Source organism: Helianthus annuus, chromosome 15 (assembly GCF_002127325.2).
Source record: "Helianthus annuus cultivar XRQ/B chromosome 15, HanXRQr2.0-SUNRISE, whole genome shotgun sequence".
NCBI lineage: Eukaryota > Viridiplantae > Streptophyta > Magnoliopsida > Asterales > Asteraceae > Helianthus > Helianthus annuus.
This window is the reverse complement of record NC_035447.2, coordinates 41,543,209-41,563,964: the sequence shown is the minus strand read 5'-3', so window position 1 is coordinate 41,563,964 and position 20,756 is coordinate 41,543,209. Positions and strand designations below refer to the sequence as shown.

Here is a 20,756-nt window from a genome sequence, read left to right as displayed (position 1 = left end):
CGAATAATAATTATAAGTGTATTTTTTTAATTTGAGTTGTATTTTGACCAAGTTATCGCAGTTTTTTCATTCGTTCTCACCGTTCTCACAATATTTAGCGTTCTCATTTAAATCTTCGCCAATATTTATATATTGTTAGGTTCCAGTACAAATAGGTCTTAGCATAAAATTTACGCTTAAGGTGAGAAGTGAAACGCATCAACATCAAACAACAGTCTTTGCTTATTTATATATATGGAAGTTGAAACTCAACAATATCAAACAAAAGAAAATGCTGGCTTCCATCTACTGGCGTTCCTCACTACCCTTACTCTCTACCAAAACCTCAACTTTCTCAAACACATTGTTTCGGGTTAAACAACGTGTTAAAACACCATTAACATGTATCTCCATTAATAAAGAAGCAGCCTCTGATGGTACGTTACATTGTCTCCTGCTTAAAACTACTTTTTCCTCAACTATGCCGGAACCAGAACGATTTTGTTAGGGGGTCATCATAAGCTTAAATTCTATACCGGTTCAAATTAGGGAGTCCATCTCTAAGTTTGTCATTCAAAAACTCAAAATTTATAAATAAAAATTCAAAAATTTCCGGTGATCGGAAGGTCAACGGACCCTCTTGACCCTCTCTGACTATCTAACTCTTTACTTATTTATAACTCGCAATTACACATGCATGGATAGTATGATTTTTCAAACTTTTGTAGGCAATGCTTGCATTGTTGATTCTTTATCTCATCATTGTGACAATGACAACAATGTAGGATTACTACAAACTGAGTGTGAAGATGCGCCAATGGTGACGCTTGATTCAATGCAACGAGCAAATTCCACTTTAGAAGATTTTGTAAGAATTACCAATCATTTTTAGTTTATACGCATTTGATATATAGATAGTTGTCAAAAATCAAATTTTTCATCGCGTGGAGAGCAAAGAAGGTCGTTCGAAATTTGGATGCTAACTTGATCCAAATCTGGCTCGCTAGCTTGATCCAAATCTGGCTACGAGTCAAGCCGGCTCTGCTAGCTTGATCCAAATCTGGCTCGCTAATGTCCCTATGCTTTTTCTGAACTCTAATCTATTTCTCCATCCTTATGTGATTAAACAGTGCAAATCTTACTTTATGTTTCATGAAATGGATGCTAACTGTGCTGAATCTATATTCAAATACCTACCATTGCTTTCCTTCACAGAAAGTTACATTTATCAGGTATCATAACCTTTGGTAATTATTCTGGAATCCTCCATTTAATCATATTAGCTATCTTGATGTAAATCTGCAACACATGTCACAAGTCGTTAAAAGCTCCGTGGTGCACGCCTTCTAATATATCTGCAGTTGGACTCCCGAAACGAGAAACTTATGCAGTCTCCATCTGGTGGAACTTCAGATTTCTTAGTTAGAAAACTTTTTGTTCTTCTAGAGAGCTGTGGGCTATTGACAGACAGGTTAGAAAATTTTAATTTCTGTTTCATATTTCCTTGGAAGGTGTCATTTTATTTGTGGTCTTTTTGATGATTTTAGGATAAGAAATGAGTTAAAGAGTGGGAAAGAATATTTTGCTCTTGAAAGAAAGCTATGTTGTGCATTAACAAGCAAACAAGAGGTAAAAGATGTTGTGTTGATGGTTGTCCTAATATAACATGTAACAGTTTAAAACTTATGACACAGATTCGATTAGAGGACGTAATGAAAGCCAATTACTTAAGATCCACTGACTATCGGGTGCTGAATCTACTCTTGTACCAGTTAAATGGCAAAGAGGTAAAGGAATTAATAATAGTTTTATTTGTCACATTGTGAGACTATCACAGTGGCGCACCCAGGAATTATTTGCTAGGGTGCGGATGGGACGTTTAACCATATTTTTAAGGGGTGCGATCGGGTTTTTTTGCCTAAAATATACACTAACTTTTTTAAGGGGTGCGGCCGCTCATCCACGATTATAGATAGGTCCGCCACTACTGATCCATGAGTTTAGAAACTCCCAAGTATAGAGGAAGGGCACCAAGGGTAGTACCCTCTCTCCAACGAATCAAATCTTACCCTTGCAATAAACATTTTTTTAATTTAATAAATTCAACAATTAACTTTAACTAAAATTAAATTTCATTAAATAACAATTTAAATTGAGCAAACTAATTAAATTAAACTAAAAAAACATAACTTGAAAAACAACAAAAAAAAAATATAGAACAAACTACTCCTCGTTTTCCTGTATGAGGTACGGTAGATCTTGAGCTGTAAGATGGACTATAAGATCATTTCTAAGCCGAAAATGCATTTCTCGGTCCATCAACTCCCGAAGAATAGTATCATCAAAATCGGGTTCGACGACTAGATCCTGGATGTGGACCGATGAGAAAGCATGCCTGTCGTCCTTTAAGATCATAGTGTGCAGTATGATGCACGCATACGTCACGCTAATAATCTTGTCCATAGTCATAGCATGCATGGGTCTCCTAAGTATGCCTCATCTTCCTTTTAACACACTAAAAGCATGCTCCACATCTTTTCTTGCCCCTTCTTACAATTTCATTAATTTCTTTTCATTCAGATCGGCGGGATATGAAAATGTTTTCACAAGCGTTAACCAAGTAGGGTAGATCCCGTCGGTTAAATAGTATCCACGTTTGTATGTATCCCTTCACTTGAAATAGACACTTACGTGCGGTTCCATTCCGTTCAACGAGATATTTTGGAGATTGTTGGAGCACATTGATGTTGTTTAGTGAACCGGGTAGACCATAATACGCATGCCAAAACAATAAATCTTCTGATGCAATCCTACCATGACCATTGGGTATTCTTGATCACCTCTCATATGTTAGCCTCAAACTCAGTGGGACACATCCTCCAAACAAGATGCATACAATCAGTGACAAGTGACACCCCTGGATTGTGGTGTTTTTCTTCATGGTTTTCGAACAAATTCGCTACGTCGTTTCTTGTCAGCCTATGCAAGAACTCATGACCGTACAATTGATTCACGACATTACAAAAAAAAAAAAAAAAAAATGCAGGCATTCGTGAAGTCCTTTTGGACATTTGTAAGTACTCGTTGTTCTGGTCGGGACTATTACCGCTCGCAAGTTATCTACTGGCGGGTGTAACTTTTTGTATTGCCATAAAACTCTTTTTCACCCGCCTGTCATATCCCTCTTGAAACAAAGGATATTGTGCTTCTACATCACCATCAATTTTTAAGAACAATTGTTTCGACATACGAAACCAGTAGCAGAATGTTTCATGAACATACTTTGGTTCATCAACAAAATAATCATTCTTAAGATTTTTTGTTACCCTGTACGGGATCACGTTTGACGATTTTTTCTTGGAATGCCCGATGACGTTGTTGTGTCTTCCGCTTTGGCTTCCTCAAGCATCTCTTTGAAAAAAAAAAAAAACTAAGCTACTATCGATTGACAAAAAAATGTCTTCGAAATCTTCTGGCGGTAAAAAATACCCAAGTTATCGTAGGAGAAATTAGTCATTGAGAAATGAGATTGATTTGAGTGAAAATGGTATAAGATTTGAGTGAAAATGGTTTAAGATTTGAGTGAAATGTAAAATGGGGTGATTATTTATATGGCAAATAATAAAATAATTTATTTATTAAACGTTCCGTTGCTTGGTCAACATGTGCATCCATCAACTGCAATTCTTCACGGCTAACCTTTGTGGCAAAACCAACCCGCCTGCCTAACCCACATCGGTGGCAGCGGTGTTATGACTCGGTTACGAACCCGGGAAAAGTTTTTTATATGAAACTTTTTGAGAATTTCACTTGGTTTATCTTTATAGATTCATTTGGTTTATTGTTTTTCTATCCTGAAGGTCAATGAGACTCATATGGAATTCCTGTCCGCATCCGAGTTCCTTGGTGAAATATCCGATGACTTGTTAGTACTTTCCTTTTTCTTTATCCAAAGCTGTGTACTTTTACTTTTGAATATTGCGTTTAATATTACACTTAGCTTGAGCTAATGAATAACTTCATTCTTGCATTAACTTTGAAACATGTACACATGCGTGCTGTAGGTTTGACTATGAGGTGAGTCATCGGTTCGCATTTTCACCAAAACTATATTTTAATTGGTTGGAATCATAAATGGTGTCTGATGCAGGATGATGTGTTGCATGTGGTCATGACCCTCATAACCACCATGATCCTCCACATAGGCACTATGTCATCCATCTTTAATTCATCATTTAAAACCACTATCCTAAGGGTGTGGTCATGACCCAAACCACTATCCCCTTTATTTTTTTTAATTTATTTTTGTCTTAAAATTTTCAAATGGGAGGGTCGTGGCAATCGTGGTTTAATCCATGGGAACCACCATCAATCAAGGAGGGGGGTGGTATACCATTTAATTAATGGTCCTATGTGGAAATAATGTTCCAATCCATGACCCCCACACCCCATAGCCTAACACTTTCAATATGTTGCGCATGTTTATCGGAATATATGGAGCTTCCTCCGGACCGACTTTGCTTGTGAGTTCTTACAAATAATATAACTTGTTCAAATATAAATTATAATCACACCAATCTCAAGGTTTTTAAGCTCGATTGAAGTAACCATCAACTTCAAAGCTCACAATATATATAACTAAATCAGACTTCACATCAAGATCACGTGAGTAGGTGAAATAGAATATTTGGTTACAGCTAAATCGAAAGGTGCATGCATCAATTTAATAAATTCTACCAAGTGTCAAGGATAATGATATACGTTTACAAATCAAATAAGGGGAGGCGGGGTGGTCCGTGATGGCCACCCCATCACGCGTGAAAAGATAACGAACACCGCCGCCACCGAAAAAGTAACGCGTTAAATTTGAAACGCGTTGAAATAATCACGCGTTGAAAGTTTAAAAAATTCGAACGTTTGGCTTCTTTTGACCGTTGAATAACGGTACAATTCAATTAAAAAAAAAAAAAAAAACTTTAAACCCTTTATCTATTTATATCTCCATTTTAAACCATTTTACACACACCAATCTACATCTTTAAACCATTTTAAACCCATTTCACACAATCCACATCTATCTTAAATGGAGTTCCTTACGGATTCGACGTTTCCGATGTCTAGCGATAGCGATACCGAGTCGTCTTCCGACAATGAGACGCTAAAATAATTTGTGTCGGTGTATAACGAACTTGATGTCGAGTCGTCCCGCCCAAAGAAGAAGATGGTAGACCGTAATCGTATACGTGCCAACGAAGTGTTAATGAACGATTATTTTGTGGAAAATCCGCTCTACAATGCCGAAACGTTTAGAGATCGGTTTCGTTTACCCAAAGAATTATTTTTAAAGATTGTTGGAGACAATGAAGCAAGCGAGGAATGGTTTCAAGAACGTTACGATGCGATGGGCAAACCAAGTTTCATGCCGATACAAAAATGCACGTCCGCCATTCGCCAACTAGCGACAGGTAACCCTCCCGATCAATATGATGAATACCTAGCTATGTCGGCCAGAACTTCACGTGAATGTTTGCAATTTTTTTGCAACGCGGTCATTAAGTTGTATGGTAAAGAGTTTTTGCGTAAACCGACGAGCCACGACATCTCACGTATTTACGCCGCACATGAGGCTAGATGGCATTTTTCCGGGATGCTCGGTAGCATCGATTTTACACATATCGAGTGGAAAAATTGTCCAAGAGAGTTGCGAGGGGCGTATGTTAGGGGAGACATCAAAAGACCAACCATCATACTAGAAGCGGTGGCGTCGAATGATTTATGGATTTGGCATTCGTATTTCAGTGTTCCAGGTTCAAACAACGACATCAATGTGTTGCACACGTCGCCGTTGTTTCAAACCGTAACGGATGGTACCGCACCTTCCTCTCCTTTCTATGTTAACGGTCGACATTACAAACGAGTCTTTTTTCTTGTGGATGGTATCTACCCGTCATGGTCTGTTTTTGTGAAAGCTCCCTCATTTCCTGTCGAGTCGTGTTCAAAAAATTGCAAGAATCGGCAAGAAAAGATGTTGAGAGGGCATTTGGTGTTTTAAAGGGTAGATGGGGTATACTACACCGACCGGTTCATGCGATGAACAAAAAAGCAATACATAACATAGTGTATGCATGTATCATATTGCACAATATGATGATCAAAGAAAACGAACGTGCAATATCCACGGATTGGGTGCCGGATCCTCCTACACAAGTTCAAGTTCCACAAAATATCCAAGAAGAATTGCGTAATGAAGAAACTCACTTTCGGTTGAGATACGATTTAATTGAACTAGTAGGTTCTCTAGGTTTGGAGTTTCATGAGTCGGAATTGTAGTCTAAAATATTTCTAGTATGTTAAATTGAAGTAGTTTGTTTTAATTTTAATGAAATTTATAATTTTAGTGTTTTATTGTTAATTTCTAATTTAAAATAACAAATTAAAAAAAATTGTGAGTGATGGAATTCTATCACTAGTGACCACCCCCACTACATTTCTATCACTAGTGATAGAATAGTGGATGATGACATGGCATGAGTTGATTGGATATTGGGAGTGATAGAATTCTATCACTAGTGACCACCCCCACTCCCCTAAGAGTGATGAGAATTCATTGTAAACCAAAAGAATTAGATAAGGAAAGATACGAAAAATCAACATATGATCAAGATTTAAAATCAGAATTTAGAGAAGAGAAAACCAAAGGCATATAGCCTACCGTCTAGCTGTACTAATGCGTGTTGGAAAGATGTTCCTCCTCACATGGTTGAGATAGTGCATATTTAAAGGTGGGTGTAGAGGGTGTATGAGTTAGCTGTTACGCGTTCAAAAAAAGATAAATAAAGAAATAAAATATAGTTGATCTAGGACGCCAAGATAATAGATGATGTCTATCAAGCAAAACAATAAATTGGAGCAAATTTGGGTCACTTAAACTGGGGCCATAAGTAGAGCTTTTCTTTCACTGAGTTATGTTCTTTTTCAATATATCTATATCTACTAAATGGGCTATATAATGAGTTGTTAGATTTACAAAATTCTGCTATTTTCTGATAGTCAATAGTATGGTCTAGAGTGTGGTTTCTTATTTGTTTACATCTAGGTATGTTTATACATATGTAAGTTTTCATGTGTACCTTAAGCAACTCTTCATATCACTAGGCAAGATTAATTACAGAGGCGCAGGAGAAGTACAAGCACTTGCTAAGCATTTTGGATCCTCAGCTTGCTCTTAAATATCAAAACGGGCGTGAAGAGGCCGCCAGACAAAGTAAGAACTGGATGAGTATTTGATTTATATTTAGCCAAACATATTTTGAATTTGCATATATTTCAGGTGGGAAGGAACTTGCTTCTCGTCTCGGGAAATGGAGCATGCCACCGGCTATCGAAGATGAAGATCTGTATAGATACGAGATCTCAAACACTAGGTTCATATCAAAGTGAAACATTACGAGGGAGAAATGGGCACTCAGGAGTAGTACAGTTGCTCTAACCAACCTACACCTGCTGTTGCCCCGTCCGCCATGAAACTACATACTCCATCGAGGGTTAAACTATTATCATGTATGTGTGTAATAACTGGAAAACTGATAATCCTAAAATAATTAATAATGTTTGACAATCGTACATTGTTGTCGCATGCTATACATTGCATTTATGTTCATTTTGTATTTTTCGATGGATTGCACATCTTCGATTACACTATAGTTGGTTTCAGAGAATACACACTCTCACGGTCACTCAGATTATTTAAGGAACAAGAATTACTTTGGCAGAAAACATGCAAATTTCATTTATCACACAATGCTTAAATAGGCAAAAAACAAAACTACCATGACTCCACGAGACAAACATGCAAAAGGTAACTGACACACTACTTTAGACCCCACTACATTACTTGACCCACTACTATTAAACATAAAATAAACAAACACAAATAAGAAACATGTGCAGATAGTTCATGCATGCAATTGAATTATATCAATATCCCCCCCCCCATAATTCAAATGCTTCTCATTCCCAGCTTAGACCTCAGAACACAGAACTGCTCCACTCCAAGAGCATTAGTAAAAATATCAACCACTTGCTCCTTTGTATCACACGGTGTCACAACCCCCGACCCCTTATACAAACACAGGAACAGGCGGTCGCGAGCCAGTTTCGGTGGTATCGTGTATTGTCTAATTTGGCAGCGGAAAAATTTCATCAGGACCGTAGTTAGGAATATTTTATCAGAGTAAACCACCATATTTTATAAATACAAATACATGGGAAAAACCCACGTTTGCAGTACACACATTTTCATAGGAAGAAATCCTATTTTATATAATAAAAGCATCTATTTTTATTTGAGGTAACTTTATTGCCACTTTTCCAAGCCTTCAGTGCTCTCCAGCCGGCTTTTATTGGTTTCACACTAAGTTACCTGAAACACGTGTTTAAAACATTTTCTCAGCAGGAAATACTGGTGAGTGAATCCCAGTTTAATCAAGTTTAAATAAAAACCAATTTACAGTATTGAGGGCGCATCCGCAATTACATTTGTTTCCAAGTTATATCAATTACCACCACACGGTACTATCGTTCCGACTTATGGTCATATACTCCTTTACCAGGTGGTAACAAATTTTGTATACAAAACCCCAAATTTACCGACTGTAATTGTATTCTTACAAATACTCAATAACTGCTATTCGCATGGAAAAATATTTAAGGTTTTGTAAAACAATTCACAAAATAGGTTTACAAAAAGAGGATTAACTCACATTGCTATTATAGGGCTTTCCTTTGTGATTCCCTGGTTATAATCTACTTAAATAAACAATGCACACGTGTTAGTATAATAACTCATTTTAACATTAGTAATACTCTCCCCGAGACGGCATTCCAACGACTACGATGGGTAGAACCACGACAGCCGTTACGGAACCCTAGATCAATCGGGCAGAGTATCTAATACGTATCCAGGGGTTATGATACTTACAACGAGGCAGAGCTTCGCTAATTATTGGGGTATTATACCCGCGTATAAAGCCTACACTTTAGAATTGACAGAAAGAACATATTTGTGAACGAATTCAACTGAAGATCCGATGCATTCTATATATAGGTGCTGATCTTGACCTTGTCGCGGCCCGCGTAACACAAGAGCAGGGCCTACGCGGCCCGCGTTGACCCCAGGTCAATGCGTAGCTTGGCTGGTTCAGCTTATAGACTCGCCGGGTGTTGGGCCACGTGGCCGCACCGGGCTGCGCCACCTTTTTAGCCTCTCGCGGCCCGCGTAAGGGTTATGGGGTACCTTACGCGGCCCGCCTCAACTTAAATTTCATATTTTTAATTAAATTTATTTAGGGTATTCGGAGCCCGTTTTCGCGTATGGGGTGTATTTTGGGACCTATTGGGATATTTTAAAATATATTATGGTGTCAGAAAAATATTCGGGAGGGTTGTTATATTTTGGGTAAAACTCCTGGATTATTTAATAAAATATATAGTGCACTCACATTAAGTATAGTAACCCAATTCTACTTTATCCCAACGTCACCAGACAGAACCCCAATGAATTTAGGCAGAGCCTTGACATACGTTACGGGGCCCTACGTCAGTCGGACAGGGCATCAGTGACCCGGGATTATAATACTTAAAATGGGGCAAGGCTTTACTATTATTATTATTATTATTATTATTATTGTGGGGGTGATGAAAAGAATATAGATATACAGAAGAGATAGTCGATAGAAGGAAAAGAATTTTTGAACACTTGAATGTTTGTCTTCAGCCTTCTATATATACTCTATTTGGAAGCTTGAAGTATACGCAAGGATAGCCAGTCATACATACACGTCAACCTTTAGATTATGATTATGATTATTTAATTCAAATATGACACGTACGTTTCTATACGTCATATGTAAAGTTGATTTTGATTTTATCTTAAAAGTGTACACGTACTTTACACATTTCATATGTAAATTGGTTAAATTATTATTTTATTATATATTAATTTAACTGCTTTACTTATTTGGCGCTTATAACTTCTAAAATATGATGTTTTATAAAATAAGGAATATGTCATTAGAATGAGAATAATTTTATCTACATTTTGAACCAAGTTTTATTAAAAAACGAAGTAGGTTCAAATATAATGGATTTTTACAATTTAATTATTAAGTGGTTCCTACTCTTGCCCAAAATACCTCATATTTCCCTTGGTCAACTTACCCATAATGCATCCTTTCAATAACATAAGTTTTTATATATTTTATATAAATAAAAAAATTTTTGGGAATGTTACATCCTCCCCACCTTGTTTTAAATCTCGTCCTCGAGATTCCTTGAAATATGGATGAATATTTTTAGTTAGTTTAGTTTTAAGATATATTCTGGTCTTTGTTTTGAATTTCACTTTACTTTGACCAGAACTATTCTCCATGAGATTCTTATCCTTGACTGAAATATGTTGTGTATTTTAACACAGCTTTTAGTTACAGGTTTCCTAATGCGTTAATAATTGCAAAGGAAATTCTTACACTTTTGATGACGTCCCAACTTAAAGAGTTCCCGTCATTCATCTTGTCACACGAATTTCGAGACGGATGATCAAACGAAATAATGTTTGATATTGGAATTATAGATGTATACGAGAGATTCCTGATTAAATCTAAAATTATCATTGACACACCTGTTCGTGATTTATTTCTAATTGTCAATCATTATGGTTTTTGGATTTCCTCATAGACATACATGTCTATATAATCATATAATTCACATACTAGTAGTATACATACCATTTATAAGGTCAGTGTATTTAATAGATTCATATTTCCAAAAACATGTCATACATCAGGTCATGGTACTATTTAGGGAATTTCATTATCATAACATATACCCCATCTCACCCGGTCTCGCCGGAGAGGTACCCTCATCTCACCCGAACAAGCTGGAGAGTCTACTACACCATACCCAGTCTTGCCGGAGAGGTAATTATCATTGTAATTCCCTTAAATAGGATTTTCTCAAATCATGATTTTAAAAGTGCATCATTTATTATGGCTTGCATCAAGAAACAAGGAAATTAGTATTCTCATGATGGATCATATTCTAGAACCGAGTAGTACTAATAAACAAGAAATAACAGTGGCCAGGTGTTATCGCTTATTTATCATACTTACACTGTTCTAGTTATTATCCTCACGGGATACCAATAACCATCACACTTTATCTCTGCAAGTAATTGGCTTATCTCAAAGCTTTATCCTAAGGCATTTTCTTAAGTTCAAGTCTAAATACTATTCTAGGTGTTACCTGTAATTATCAATATCCTAACTCTTTCATTAAGCATGATTATTATTATGGTTGTGGCTTTCTTTTGCTTGGAAAAATGGAGTTTCGACAAAATATCGTTGTCTCCATTGACTCTATGGTTTGGTTAAATGTGAAGAGTATGCTTACAACTAACTTTATTAGATTCCGTCACAAGGAATATTTTATTGAGACAGATGGCATTTTAAAACATAGCAGGTTTCATGGTTTATAATGACTTCATGTTTTCATATGAATTACCAATGATATTCTCTCTCATGTTTATCTTTCAGAAGATATTATATTGGGTATACCATCAAGAAATTCTATTGGGTATATGCATATATGTATATAAAATTTCAAATCTCTAGTTAATATTAAACTTACGGAAAATATACACACATATATAAAATAATAACTATACATCCGATGGTACCAATCATCAAGCTTATTTCCATGAGTTTATTTTATCCTCTTATAAAAGTAGTATATTGAAATAAATTTCTGTCAAATATAATATTTTGGAATTAAAAGTTTAGGGAAATAAATTACTCAAAATATAAATTTTCTGGACTCATAAGAACAATTTCATTTTTAACTAATGGGTTAAACTATACAAGACTCACTATTTATATTACCTTAATAATTTCTCCTCAAGTAACCATCTATATATATATTCCAATTATCACATTCCTACCTTTTCCTTTATATGAATCAATTATAATATACATTTAAGATTGAGAGGCATTATTTAAAAGAATATGTGCATATGTGACCCATGACATTGTATTTATGGGTTACCAAGAGATATATATACTAAACATAAATTACTTTCTGTAATTGAAAACTTTAGTTATAACAATATAGCTGATATATAAGATTAAATATTAATATATAGTATAAATTTAAAACACATAACATATTTTTTTTCAAACCTTATGTAGCATACTTCATCCCATACTATCAAAGTTTGTCTATTTTATATTCAAAAATATGTTAAGATTAATACCCTTTACTTTGTATATACTCGAGATCTATTTTTCAAGTATTTAATTAAATAGATCTTTAATAGATTCATGTAACCGACTTTATAAAATTTATTTGTGTCACGGTTACATTACTTGATATTTTATTACTACAGTTATTTTATGAGAACCTCCATCTTTATTATTTTAGTATTAAGTTTAACCAATCACAATTCAATCTCATCTCTTTTATTTTCATTATAATCTTCTTAAAGTACGAGAACTTCGAGATTACTTAAGGTAAATTTAACATCCAATTCATCAACTCAACCCATTTACTAATATTGTATTATTTAGCTATTATACATCAGCGAGCTGACTCGAATACTTTTCTTTATAATTTAGGATACACAATCCTATAACTAATATGACTGGTTAATCTTATAATATTAATTATTTCCATGCATAATACCTATTCTGGACATACTTTAATATTAAAGATTTGTAGAAATGCTTTCAACGATTAGTTAGGCCTTTCTACGTAGTCCAAACAACCCAAATCTCAAAAAATTTTAAATGATTTTATTTAATCATGAATAACCATCATATTCATTTAACCATTTATTTTATTGCTAAGTATTTTAATAGAAATCTTTACAAGTAATCCCAACATCAGTTATTTCATAAAACTATGAAAACATGAAGTCTTATGGCCAACTGGTTATAAACCAGAAGGAATAAAATGGAGTGGTAAATTGGTACACCTGGGTTTCAAAACTTGCTTTGGCTAGATCCACTAAAGAAATCTTTTAAATTTTTATAAATTCTTAAAATCCTTTCGGTTAATTTAATAGCTTCAGTTTTATTTATATAAATTATTTTGTAACGATATTATGAAAACCACGAAGGTTTAAAGTTTTATACCATATATTTCAATATGTATTATAAACCAAAGTAAATGATTGGTTCCAAAAGAAAGTTATGAACATGATTACTTTGTTAACAAACTAACTTAGTTTGATGTATATTATAATATTATTTGAGTAGGTGGTATTAATTATCACAGACAAATTTCTAGTATAAACATTTGGGTACAATCATAAAAATAGATTGATTAAAAACGGCGAACATTGCGACTTATATATATATATATATATATATATATATATATATATATATATATATATATATATATATGTCTTTATTATAAACTACAACTGGAATTCAAAATATACTAATGATTATGCATCCATAACTTATTTCAGTCTATCTAGGTTATAGGAGTATTATGCTCAACATGCTTTTATATAAAGTTTATTCTATCTCCTGTCTCTACTAAGTTGTTATTTAATGGGCGAAGTTCTTTTAAAGTTTCTAGCTCATAGGTGGCATGGGTGCTGGTACTGGTTTGGCGGTTCAACTATTTAATATCAGTTAGCATTTACTGTTGTAGTGGCTAACATATGGAGATTTACCTATTGTCCATTTAATTCATCTTTCCATGGTAGGTTATTGCCTGTTTCCTGAGTTTGTGCATTTATTTCCTTATTAATTATCGCTCCCTTTGGTTGTGACTTCTCTATTTTCTCTCGACTTTTTCTAATAATCCTACTTCTCTTCTTAGTGGTAAATGGTTTTTCAGACTGTGCCTTACGAATAAATATTCCTTCCTCAGTATCTACTACTCAGTAGTATCCTGAGGGATTTGGTTGAAATGAGGTTCCCATATATTTTGGTGAACTATCTAATTGACGATAGATGTCCGAAATTCTTTGCTTACCCATACTGTAGACTATCAAATAGTCAAATAACATGAAGCACATAATTACATAAGTTATTTCCTAACACAGAATTTAAAACTTAAGTGTCAGCAGAACACTCCTTTGGCTTGAACCAGTGGCATAGCTCTGATACCACCTTATGTCACAACCCACGATCCCTTATACAAACACAGGAACAGGCGGTCGCGAGCCAGTTTCGGTGGTATCGTATATTGTCTAATTTGGCAGCGGAAAAATTTCATCAGGACCGTAGTTAGGAAATATTTTAACAGAGTAAACCACCATATTTTATAAATACAAATACATGGGGAAAACCCACGTTTGCAGTACACACATTCTCATAGGAACAAATCCTATTTTATTTAATAAAAACATCTATTTTTATTTTAGGTAACTTTATTGCCACTTTTCCAAGCCTTCAGTGCTCTCCAGCCGGCTTTTATTGGTTTTACACTAAGTTACCTGAAACAAGTGTTTAAAACATTTTAACAGCAGCAAATACTTGTGAGTGAATCCCAGTTTAATAAAGTTTAAATAAAAACCAATTTACAGTATTGATGGCGCATCCGCAATTACATTTGTTTCCAAGTTATATCAATTACCACCACACAGTACTGTCGTTCCGACTTATGGTCATGTTACTCCTTTACTAGGTGGTATAACAAATTTCGTATATGTAACCCCAAATTTACCGACTGTAATTGTATTCGTACAAATACTCAATAACTCCTATTCGCATGGAATGATATTTAAGGTTTTGTAAAACAATTCACAAAATAGGTTTACAAAAAGATGATTAACTCACATTGCTATTATAGGGCTTTCCTTTGTGATTCCCTGGTTATAATCTAGTTAAATAAACAATGCACATGTGTTAGTATAATAACCCATTTTAACATTAGTAATACTCTCCCCGAGACGGCATTCCAACGACTACGTCGGGAAGAACCACGACAGCCGTTACGGAACCCTAGATCAATCGGGCAGAGTATCTAATATGTATCTAGGGGTTATGATATTTACAACGACGAAGAGCTTCACTTATTAGGGGGGTATTATACCCGCGTATAAAGCCTACATTTTAGAATTGAGAGAAAGAAAATATTTGTGAACGAATTCAACTGAAGATCCGATGCATTCTATATATAGGTGTTGATCTTGACCTTGTCGCGGCCCGCGTAACACAAGAGCAGGGCCTACGCGGCCCCCGTTGACCCCAGGTCAATGCGTAGCTTGGCTGGTTCAGCTTATAGACTGGCCGGGTGTTGGTCCACGTGGCCGCACCGGGCTGCGCCACCTTTTTAGCCTCTCGCGGCCCGCGTAAGGGTTATGGGGTACCTTACGCGGCCCGCCTCAACTTAAATTTCATATTTTTAATTAAATTTATTTAGGGTATTCGGAGCCCGTTTTCGCGTATGGGGTGTATTTTGGGACCTATTGGGATATTTTAAAATATATTAGGGTGTCAGAAAAATATTCGGGAGGGTTGTTATATTTTGGATAAAACTCCTGGATTATTTATTAAAATATATAGTGCACTCACATTAAGTATAGTAACTCAATTCTACTTTATCCCTACGTCACGAGACAGAACCCCAATGAATTTAGGCAGAGCCTTGACATACGTTACGGGGCCCTACGTCAGTCGGACAGGACATCAGTGACCCAGGATTATAATACTTAAAATGGGGCATGGCTTTACTATTATTATTATTATTATTATTATTATTATTATTATTATTATTATTATTATTATTATTATGGGGGTGATGAAAAGAATATAGATATACATAAGAGATGGGTCGACAGAAGGAAAAGAATTTTTGAACACTTGAATGTTTGTCTTGAGCCTTCTATATATACTCTATTTGGAAGCTTGAAGTATACGCAAGGATAGCCAGTCATACATACACGTCAACCTTTAGATTATGATTATGATTATTTAATTCAAATATGAGACGTACGTTTCTATGCATCACATGTAAAGTTGATTTTGATTTTATCTTAAAAGTGTACACATACTTTACACATTTCATATGTAAATTTGTTAAATTATTATTTTATTATATATTAATTTAACTGCTTTACTTATTTGGCGCTTATAACTTCTAAAATATGACCTTTTATAAAATAAGGAATATGTCATTAGAACGAGAACAATTTTATCTACATTTTGAACCAAGTTTTATTAAAACGGAGTAGGTTCAAATATAATGTATTTTTATAATTTAATTATTAAATGATTCCTACGCTTGCCCAAAATACCTCATATTTCCCTTGGTCAACTTACCCATAATGTATCCTTTCAATAACATAAGTTTTTATATATTTTATATAAATAAAAAAAATTTTGGGAATGTTACACACGGCATAATCTCTATTTCCTTTTCTTCCACCACCAAACTTCGAATGAAGTGATACTTTATGCTTATGTGTTTAGTTCGGCTATGAAATCCTTGGTTCTTGGTGAGAAAAATTGTAGACTCGTTGTCACATATTATGGGGGTTGCTTCCAGTTGTTCATGACCAAGTTCCTTCAACATCTTTCTCATCCAAATAGCTTGACAAGCTCCGGTACCTGCTGCGACATACTCGGCTTCGGCGGTGGAAAGTGCCACCACTGCTTGTTTCTTTGACATCCACGATATAACACCCGTACCCAGAAAAAATGCATTTGCCGATAGACTCTTCATGTCTTCTGAAGTACCAGCCCAATCACTATCCGTAAACCCCAAGAGCTTCACATTATTGGTCTTGCCGTACCATAAACCAAACCCGACCGTTCCTGCGAGATACCTCATAATCCGTTTGGCTTTACTATAGTGATAAACTGATGGCTTTTGCATATATCGAGAAACTATTCCAACTGAAAAAGCGATATCGGGTCGAGTGTGCGTAACATAATTAACCCACCGATCATGCTTCGGCACATGTAGGCATCAACCAAGTCTCCTCCATCCACCATCTTGAGTTTCTCGTTAGTGTTCATGGGAGTTGTAGCTATCTTGCATAACACCATGCCAAACCTTTTTAAAAACTTTAATGTGTACTTCTTCTGTGAAACAAAGATGCCTCCATCTTTTTGCATGACTTCAAGACCTAAAAAATACTTTAAGACTCCAATATCAGTCATGTCAAATTCCTTAATCATCTCTTCTTTAAACTTCTGTATCATTTCATACGACGAGCTCGTGTAAATTATGTCATCAACATATAGACATATAACAATAAATTCACCAACCTTACCTCGTTCATATCCGTTCTCTATAAAAACCGATCGATCCTGTTGTACCAGGCCCTTGGGGCCTGTTTTAACCTGTATAGAGCCTTGTGTAGGTTGAATACTTTATGATCCTCTCCCTTAACTTCGAAACCAGGAGGCTGCGTGACATACACTTCTTCTTGTAGAAACCCGTTCAGAAACGCAGATTTAACGTCAAATTGGTGAACCAACCATCCCTTTTGAGCTGCAAGAGACAAGATGAGCCGTATTGTTTCAAAACATGCAACCGGAGAAAAAGTTTCTTCATAATCAATCCCTTATTCTTGGACGTATCCTTTGGCCACTATCCGAGCTTTATAACGGTTCACTTGACCATGAGCATCCATTTTTGCTTTAAACACCCATTTTAGGCCTATTGCTTGTTTTCTAGTAGGGAGATCTGTAAGTGTCCACGTCTTGTGTTTCTCAAGTGCACTAAGTTCTTCCTTCATGGCCCGCATCCATTCTTCACTTTCCGAGGCTTCTTTATAGTGGTTGGTTCCATGAGAGAGAGAGAGAGAGAGAGCAAATTGACATGAGTAGTCAATTTCATCCAGCATGGGTACAGTATTTTCATAAAGATCTGCCAAGCTTCTTTCTTTAAAAGGTGTTGAAGAACTGGATCCAACACTACTACTCCCACTTGCATCATGTCCACCATTTGTGGTTGACCCTTGGATATTAGAATTATTCCCATCTTGACTTTGGGAATTTTCATTTCTTGTTGCAGAGTGTGGAGGTGATCCATCACCATCACTTTGGTCAACTAAGGACCCATCACTATCATACCCCATCATAGCTTGTACCACCTCTATTGGTAGCCCCTCTTTATCAACTTTCCAGCTTGCTTTCTCTAGAAACAACACATCCCTACTCACAATAATTTTCTTTGTCTCTATATCAAAAATTCTATAAGCTTTTGACTGTGGACAATACCCAATGAAGACTCCTCTTTTTAACCGAGAATCTAATTTCCTTTTTTGTTGTTTTGGGATCATAACATATACAGGACATCCAAAAACCTTGAGATGGTAGACAGAGGGTTTTCTTCCATACCAAACTTCAAAAGGAGTTTGATTATTTAAAGCTTTGGTTGGTGACAACCTTAACAAATACACAGTCGTAGCCATGGCTTCACCCCAAAACAAGTCACTCAAATTTTTTTCCTTTTAACATACACATAGCCATTTCCCACACAGTTCGGTTCTTACATTCCGCTACAACATTTTGCTCAGGTGTGTACAGAGCCGTAAGTTGCCTATTTATCCCATGATCTTCACAAAATTTGTTGAATTCAAATGAACAGAACTCCCCCCCCCCCCTGTTTGTCCTTAAAGTGACCACCTTTTTGTTTGTTTCATTTTCCACTTTAGCCTTAAAAACTTTAAACTTTCCAAATGCTTCTGACTTTTTATTTAGAAAATAAACCCAAGACATCCTACTATACTCATCTGTAAACAATAGAAAATACCTATTACCACCAAGGGAAAGAGTTTGGATGGGCCCCACTATATCTGCATGCACAAGCTGGAGAACTCTTGTAGCTCGTAGAGCTTCCTTTGGAAACGGGTTTCTTGTTTGTTTTTCACTTGCACAACTTTCACACTTCTCCCATGCATAGATCTTCGGTAACCCGTACACAAGCTTCTTATTGCTCAACATCTCCAACCCTTGCTCATGAAGATGACCATATCTCTTGTGCCATAACAGTGATTCTTCTTTACCAACTGCACCGAGTGCTTGTGATCCAGTTAACTTTGTATGTTGAGAGACATTTAGTGGAAAAGTGTTATTGTTTGACATAGGAATAACACATACAACTTTTGCAGACTTCTTGTGAGTGACAGTACATACATTGTCATCAAATAATAGAGCATACCCACTCTTCATCAACTGACCCACACTCAAAAGATTGTAACTTAAGTCGGGTGAGAATTGTACGTCATGAATTACCTTGACCTGCCCTTCGTTCACTTGTAACTTTACATCACCCATTCCTTCTACCTTGATGGACTTTCCATTTCCCATTTTCACATTCAACCTTCTAGTTTCATCAACATTCTGAAATAACTTCCTTTTCCCAGTCATGTGGTTTGAGCATCCGCTATCAATGAACCACACATCACCCTTCTCTTTCTTTTCATCTCCAATAGCCATAAACAATCTGTTCTCATTCTCATCTTCCTCTTCTGTTTCTTCAACCGTAGCCTGAACATGGGGTTCACTCCAACAATCAGCCTTCACGTGCCCAAACCTATTACGATTGTAGCACTGAATGCTACCTCTGCCCCTTCCTGAGAACCTACCGCGTCCTCTTCCACGACAGCGAGATGAGAATCTCCCCTACCTCTGTATGAATCGGTTCGCTCCTCTTCTTGTGTACTGGTTTGTTCCCTTGAGACTGCCTGAAGACTTTGTTCCTCATTCATGGATTCTACACCTCTGTTCACTCTTGCTTCATGAGCTTGTAGTGACCCCATCAATTGATCAAAGGATAAGACATTTAGATCCTTCGACTCTTCGATGACGGCTACAACATGATCCTATCTCACTGGCAAGCTCCTGAGCATTTTCTAAACCAATGTTTGATCCGTAGCCGTTTCTCCATATGCTCGTTTCTGGTTAACAATCTTCATTGTTTGTGACAAGAAGTCATCGACGGGCTCACCATCCTTCATCTGTAGAGTTTCAAACTCTCTCCTCAGCCCTTGCAATTTCACCGTCTTCACTTTTCTATCTCCCTGATACTTGGTCTGTAACAGATTCCACGCTTGCCTCGCCGTGGTAGCAGCCGCAATTCTCGAAAACACATCATCATGGACAGCTTGTTGGATGAGAGATAAGGCCCTTGCATCTTTTTTCTTATTCTCCCTTAGACACCCTCAATCACCCATCTGCTTCATTGAATCCAGTAGCAACAAACTCCCAAAGGTCCTGCGACATCAACAACGTTGTCACACCCCCAAAATCCACATGCAGAGTACCACCGCATAGAGGCGTGACATGACCAGGATCAAGCCACCAATCATATTGAACATGTAAGTAAATAGTAAAAGTCATCCATCAATACGAAAGGTGTTTTCAAAACCAACATAACAAGTGTGTAGCGGAAGCAATAATGTAAAAACCCAGCGTAAGTATTAAGTTGAAATGTCATAAAAGTGTTTAACATAACAGCCACGATTCATGCCCACAACGACCGTGCCTCCCGTGCAAGCTCCATGAGTACCTATGGTCCTGCAAGGCATGTAACAGAACGTCAACAACTAGTTGAGCGAGTTCACAGCAAGTAAGTTCGTAATAGTAGGTCCGTTGCATCACCATGCGTTAGTAACTAAGTCAATTGTATGTTCAATTAGTGGGGGCTTCCCATGTGTGCGTGTACTAGACTAGAGGTAACCATAAGTGTTCTTCTGACCCGAGAACAGTAGTACGTATGAGGTTTACGTAGGTTTTACGTAAGTGTCCTTC

General features: G+C 36.3%; 1 protein-coding gene across 1 annotated transcript; it reads left to right on the top strand.

The window, feature by feature from the left end:
• Positions 1-310: 310 nt before the first annotated feature.
• LOC110911484 lies at positions 311-7,639 on the top strand. The gene is made up of 10 exons (XM_022156109.2): positions 311-416; positions 765-847; positions 1,110-1,211; positions 1,341-1,450; positions 1,527-1,608; positions 1,674-1,766; positions 3,840-3,904; positions 4,044-4,056; positions 7,135-7,243; positions 7,310-7,639. Exons 2-10 carry the CDS (start codon positions 797-799, stop codon positions 7,417-7,419), a joined length of 735 nt encoding a protein of 244 aa, XP_022011801.1. The 5' UTR covers positions 311-416; positions 765-796; the 3' UTR covers positions 7,420-7,639.
• The last annotated feature ends 13,117 nt before the right edge of the window (positions 7,640-20,756 follow it).

Excerpts from the sequence above, each read along its gene's own strand:
- LOC110911484 (XM_022156109.2), top strand. The coding sequence starts at position 797 with ATGGTGACGCTTGATTCAATGCAACGAGCAAATTCCACTTTAGAAGAT. Across the intron at positions 1,451-1,526 it reads TGTGGGCTATTGACAGACAG|GATAAGAAATGAGTTAAAGA; the intron begins GTTAGAAAATTT and ends TGATGATTTTAG. Across the intron at positions 1,767-3,839 it reads ACCAGTTAAATGGCAAAGAG|GTCAATGAGACTCATATGGA; the intron begins GTAAAGGAATTA and ends TCTATCCTGAAG.